General features: G+C 43.7%; 1 protein-coding gene across 3 annotated transcripts in view; it reads right to left on the bottom strand.

Annotated features, from left to right (window-relative positions):
• Window positions 1–611: 611 nt before the first annotated feature.
• B4GALT4 (beta-1,4-galactosyltransferase 4) overlaps window positions 612–5881 on the bottom strand; it is a 27863-nt gene continuing 22593 nt past the window's right edge. For all 3 annotated transcript variants that reach the window (XM_017731910.1, XM_008631748.2, XM_017731911.1), the window contains exons 5-7: window positions 4169–4291; window positions 1696–1800; window positions 612–1250 (exon numbers count right to left, since the gene is read on the bottom strand). In XM_017731910.1, the coding sequence (XP_017587399.1) occupies window positions 1109–1250; window positions 1696–1800; window positions 4169–4291 (370 nt within the window). In that variant the 3' untranslated portion in view covers window positions 612–1108. The remainder of the gene's footprint in view (window positions 1251–1695; window positions 1801–4168; window positions 4292–5881) is intronic.

The following is a 5881-nucleotide window of genomic DNA, read 5'->3' as shown; positions in this document are numbered from 1 at the left end:
AACCCTTACCCTTGCTGTAAAATTTCTTTCTCTGCCAACTCAGTCTGTGGCACTGCCTGCCAGGTCCAGTTATTTTGAGAGTGTGACACAGGATATTTTGGCTTGTTACTTAAAGATACAAAAATTCCTTCATCACTGAAAAGCTGCATCTATGCCACTATACCTACAAACATTTAAAGTTTCAGTCTTTACAGTTGGAATAATGTCCTAAAAGAAACTCTCCCAAGCCTGGCTTCACATCAACATGTAAAGACAGTTAAATACAATGCAGTAAGTCAAGTGCTCTAATCAAGATTTCAGCAGAAATGCTGCAGCACAGTGGAACAGCTGGTTATCCACAGACATTCACCTGTTCCTTGAGCAAGACTCACAGATAATGGCCTGGGTATGTAGACAGATAACACACTCTGCTAACAGTGTGGCTCAAAGCATTAAAATATGTGGAGAGGAATTTCTCCCTATTCAACACAGCTGGCCACTGCTGTTCCTTCCCAATCCCTGGAGAGTAACAGGCATAACCTGCTGCAGAATGAGATTGATCACTGCCATGGGTTACATCAGCAGTCCTGCAGCAGGGGACACTGTGGTGTGAAGGACAAGACACTCTGGAGTTCAGTGGACTGCATTTTATTGAGAGATTTGTAACACCCCCTTACCCATTACCATTACTGCCCTTCCCTCACACATAAGCAGTTTTTCCTTAGGCTAGAAAAAATTAACTTTTCTCATCAAGTTTGTAGTTCTTGAAGAATTATTGTGCTTTTAATGAAACCACAAATAAGTTTAGAAATAGTTGCAAACCGAATTTTTTTTTCAGGGACTTGGTTCAAGTGCTTCCACTGGACCAGCCCAAACAAGGACACTTTTTCCAATGTCCCAGCAAAAAGTGCATAGAAGAACACAAGGACCTGTCCCTTGGGTCAGTCTCTAACTCCAGTCCTCACAAAAGGAAACTCTCAACCACTCAATGAGATGCTGTGAAGGAACACTTTACTTTTTCCTGTGCTACTGAAGGACTCTTCCAAGCAGGTGCTGTAAGTCATATGCTCTAACAGCAGCCACAAAGGAGATCTGTTGCCATTTCCTGTAACCTGGGAGGTGCTGGCCCCTATGAGACCTTGGGCTGCACACTGAAATCCACCGTGATGTTGATGTACAGCGGGTTGTGTTCCACTGAGAGCAGTTTGTAGGAACAGGAATTCAGCCCGTCTGTCTTCCATGTTCTAGAGACCTGACGGAGCAGCTTCATCCTGAGGACAAAGAGGAGAAAAATCTTCACTGATATGCACAGGAGTGGAGTTTTGAGCTCTTTCCCAATAGAAATAAATTTGGAAGCAAAGCTACTGCAATTTTCTATCTACTGGGAATGCAAAGTCCTGTTTCCCCTGTCTTCAGCACAAGCACATATGGGGAGAAAAATCCTTTGGAGCAATCTCTGAAATGATATGCTCAAACCATACCTATGTAACTGTAATTTTGGAAGTTTCTAGGGAACACCACCAGTCAGTTCTAGGAAGATCTCATGTACAGAAAGCAGCTACCAGCTGTGAACAGTGTTGTCACAGGGGTGTCCCCCAGAGCCTCTGGGTACCACACAAAATGCCTGTTTGGCCTAGAGCAAAGAACTTGGTTCCCAGGTGCCTGGCTCAGCCACAGACCAAGACAAGACGAGGCAGAAACCTGTTCTTGACCCACCTCTCTCGATTCTCCTCGTTACCGTGGTCACGGTTGTGGAAGATCATCGTGTACCTGGCCACATCAGCAGGCGGCCTCACCACTTTCATCTTCTGCATCTCAACCCTGCAAGAAGCAGTCAGAAGTGTTGTGAAGAAGACAACACCTATAAACCAGCTCTTAACGATAAAAACCCAACAACTGGAGACTTCATCTCTTGTAGATGCTGTGGAAGCAAATATAGAGAGTTGTAAAAGCTCATCTGCATCTATTCCACAACCCATTTTGCCAGAGAAATGAGGCTCAGAGTTGCATTTCTGGAGGTCTGGGGGCGGGTGGCAGATACACCTTTCTTTTGAACAGAAGCAGGCAGCTACTATAGCAAAGATGTAGAGCTTAAAGCACACATTATACAACAGAGTACATTTGTATCAGTATGGACTGGACTACTCTATACTGCCCTGCAGCAAGTTTCCACATGGTCTGCGACAAGTTCATCTCAACCCCTACAATAAAACCCCTATACTTGATAGTTCTCCACTTTAAAAAAAGAGAAAAAAATTTTTAAAGCTTGTTTTCTTTTTTAATAGCTGACAGACAGTTGAAAAACTTTTATTTGTTCACATGAAGAAAATTTCTCTGAGAACAATGCCAGAAGTGGAGAGCCCTATGCACGGATTTAAGCATCTGACATCAGGCACTTGGAGCTTTTGACCTTACACCTATCTGTGGAGCACAACTTTGCTCTGACAGCAGAAAGAAAAACTGTATGACAAGGGAATTAAGGAATAGTTCACCTCTTTGCTAGTCACTCATCAGCTGAAAGAAAAACAGGAAACCAAGATTTGAAAAAACTGAGCCCTTACAGATTTCCATGACTTTGTAGCAGTAGATTATCAAACATCTACAACAAATGATCTGAAGTATCTCTTTGTGATACACGCCTTAGGAGGGGGCCCAGAAGAGACCATCACGTTTGTTCCAGAAGCAGAACAGTAGAATCTGAGAGTCCCCAGCCCCGAATTTTGAGGGCACCGAAGGGATGCTGCCATCTGCTGACTTCCCTCGGGAAGGCTCCAAGGATCTCTCCACACAACAACCCACCAAACAACAAGCTTGCCCTGCAAACTCGGTCACCAGCCCAGCCCAGCCCAAGGCCCAGCCGAGAGGAAGGGCACAAGCCAGGTCCAGTTACAGAGCACACACTGGCTCATGACTTGGTTTCCCGACCAAGACCTCAACAGCTGCAAAGTTACAAAGTGCCATACACAAGCATCACTTTTGTTTCCAACCCCCTGAAAACATCATAGAGACTCGCAGTAAATCCTGCTGTCCCTGCTGCTTCTCTGCTGCCCATCAGAACATCTGAAAGAACTATCACCCTGGGAAGCCAGGGAATAAGAAGGCACCAAGCCACCCCCTACACTATAAAAGCCAACTCCCAGGAGGTCACAGAGAATTTGGTGTGTCTAAGCAGAATTAAGAAGGAAGAAATAGTTGTGGTTAAGAAGGGACAGAAATCCATGCCTCCAGCAGACCTTTTAGATTTCTTGAGATACAGCTGAGCAATCCACTGGACTGACACCGAGAAACACTTTCATTTGCAAGTTCCTAACTTTCAACACACTTGATCCCCTGTATATTTACATAACATCACCAGGGATATAAATTTTTTGTCCCCAAAATGTTTGTTTGCATATTAAAGCAACTGGAAAGGATAGCAACTAAAAATGATAAGCCAAACTGATAGGCTCTGCCAGCAGAGCTTGCAGAGTTGTGGGTTCTTATCTGTTGTTTGCTTGTGGTTTTTTTCTCCATTTACTAATAGCAATGCAGGATTAGAGGTTCCTTCCTAGGCAAATGGCAAAAGATCAACAAAAAAGGTTTGCTGACTTCTTTGTCCCACTAAACCTCTCCAGCCAACAGGTTTCTCCTACTTTGACAGGCACAGCTGCAAAATAAGTTTTCACAAGAGCAAAGGGCATATGCATATATATGTAGCTTTTCTAAAATTCAAGTTATTTGCTATCTTCACTATATCAACACCACACAAATACAAACTAAGCCCTACTTGGAGTAAACCCAGTAGTCAATGAATGCAGAACACCCAGTCCCACCAAAACACTCCCACACTCTTGCAAAGTACTGGAACTCAATACATTTGTGTGTCTCTGGCAAACCACACTCCAGACTTCAATTATAACCAATTTCCAAGCAAGAATACAAATGCTGTGTGTCTGAGACAAAATCGAACCAAACCAACCAAATAACCCACAACCAACCAACTGTGAGGAAGAGGACTAGGCATCAGACACAGCTAACCCTTGCAAAGAGGAAACTGCTCACAGAAGTGCATCTTGCACTTCACATCTCCACTGCAATACTGTTCAATACTGGTTTGAATGAAGGCCCCTGTAGTGTTGTGCTCTTGGAGGCTTGGTGTGAAGTTGCACCAATTTTTAAATTTTTTTTTAACTAATTCCTCATTGTTTACCTGATTCGAAGGTCATCATCTTCTCCACCCCAACCCCAGTAGCTGTTAGAGAATCCATTCACTTTGGAAAACTGATCTCTTGTAAGAGCAGTTACACCTCCAAAATAGCCCCGGTACCGTAACCTAGAGGTACAAGAAGAGAGAACGAAGAATTAAGTCAAATTCCATCAACAATGAAAATATCACTCCAGATCTAGACATGTCTTTCACAGAATTAAGGGTGCACAAATCCTTAAAAGCTGGTCCTGTTCTCTTCCTCCTTTCACAAAAAGATGATGATTTGCTTTAGGCCAGAAAAAGTTACCTATCCAACTGAGAGAAGCTTCTCTCTCTTTACACAATTCCCCTTGCCAGCCAAAGAGGTATTTCCCTTCAGGGACTCTGATGTATAGAAAAGCAACAAAGCTATGCACTAATGTGGTAGAAGCTTCGCAATAACAACAGCAAGCCATTGATTATCTTAGAGCTGAATCTGAAGAACTTGGAATGAAATCAGCTCACAGCAAGGGGACATGTGCTACTGGATATTGCAGTAACAATTCCAAGGTAAGGTACAGTGCAAGTTACTTAGTAACCCAATGTAATGGAGCTCAGCTCTAGAGATTAATTTCTAACTTTTACCTTCCTCATCCTGAAAAATTTATCTACTTTAAAAAGGTGTTTGCATACCATCTTTATTTATCTTAGGCCATTCTGCTAATTGTTTTTTATGATGCCCTCCTCTGTCTTGGCCGTTAAGGTAACATTACAACACAGCCTCTACTACCTTGCCCCTGCCCATTCAGAGGTGATGGGCACATGGCTGCAGATTGCATTTTGATTTGTACACGTATATGAATCTAAACAGATGAACAAATTGCCAGGGCTAGAAAGTACTCATTATGGCATTTGACATGCCAGACAATGCTTATTATTATTTCTGGTTTACCATGAATATATTTTAAAAACACCAGAGGAGGAAAAAAAAAACAACACAAGACCCCCAACACAAACTCCCTCAAGACTCTTTTTCCTGGCTGATTTTTGTTCCAGTCACAGCATCACAGAGGAATTGTGAAGGTCAAAGGGGCCCCTGGAAATCATGCAATCCAACCTCTCTGCTCAGAGCAGGGTCTGCTAGAGCAACTTGCTGAGGAACATGTTCAGTCAGATTCTGAGCATCTCCAAGGACGGAGACTCCACAACCTCTCTGGGCAACCTGTTCCAGTATTTGACCACCTTCACAGTAAGAAAGCTTTTTCATATGTTTAAATGGAATTTCCTGTATTTCAGCTTGTGCCCATTACCTCTTGCCTTTCACTGAGAAGGGTCTGGCTCCACAGTCTCTACTCCCGTCCATCAGGTATGTATACACATTTCCAAGATCCCCCTCTGCCTTCTCTCTGCTAAACAGTCCCAGCACTGTCAGCCTCCCTCACATGTCAGATGCTGCAATCCCTTCATCATCATCTCAGGCTCTCCTTTGGACTTGTTCCTGTGTGTGCCAGAAGTGGACACAGCACTCCAGGTATCATTTCCATGGTGCTGAGTAGAAAGGAATAATCACCTCCCTCAACCTGCTGATAACTCCCCCACTAATGCAGCCCAAAGGTGCCAGTGGCCTTTGTCACAAGGGCACCTTGCTGGCCCAGATCCTTTCCTGTAAAGCTGCTTTCCAGAAAGTTAGCCTCCAGCAGCTACTGGTGCACAGAGTTACTTCTCTCCAGGCCCAGG

The sequence above is a fragment of the Corvus brachyrhynchos genome, unplaced genomic scaffold (assembly GCF_000691975.1).
Source record: "Corvus brachyrhynchos isolate BGI_N302 unplaced genomic scaffold, ASM69197v1 scaffold3, whole genome shotgun sequence".
Taxonomy (NCBI): Eukaryota; Metazoa; Chordata; class Aves; order Passeriformes; family Corvidae; genus Corvus; species Corvus brachyrhynchos.
Note: the sequence above shows the minus strand (reverse complement) of the source record. Positions and strands in the feature narration are given on the sequence as shown.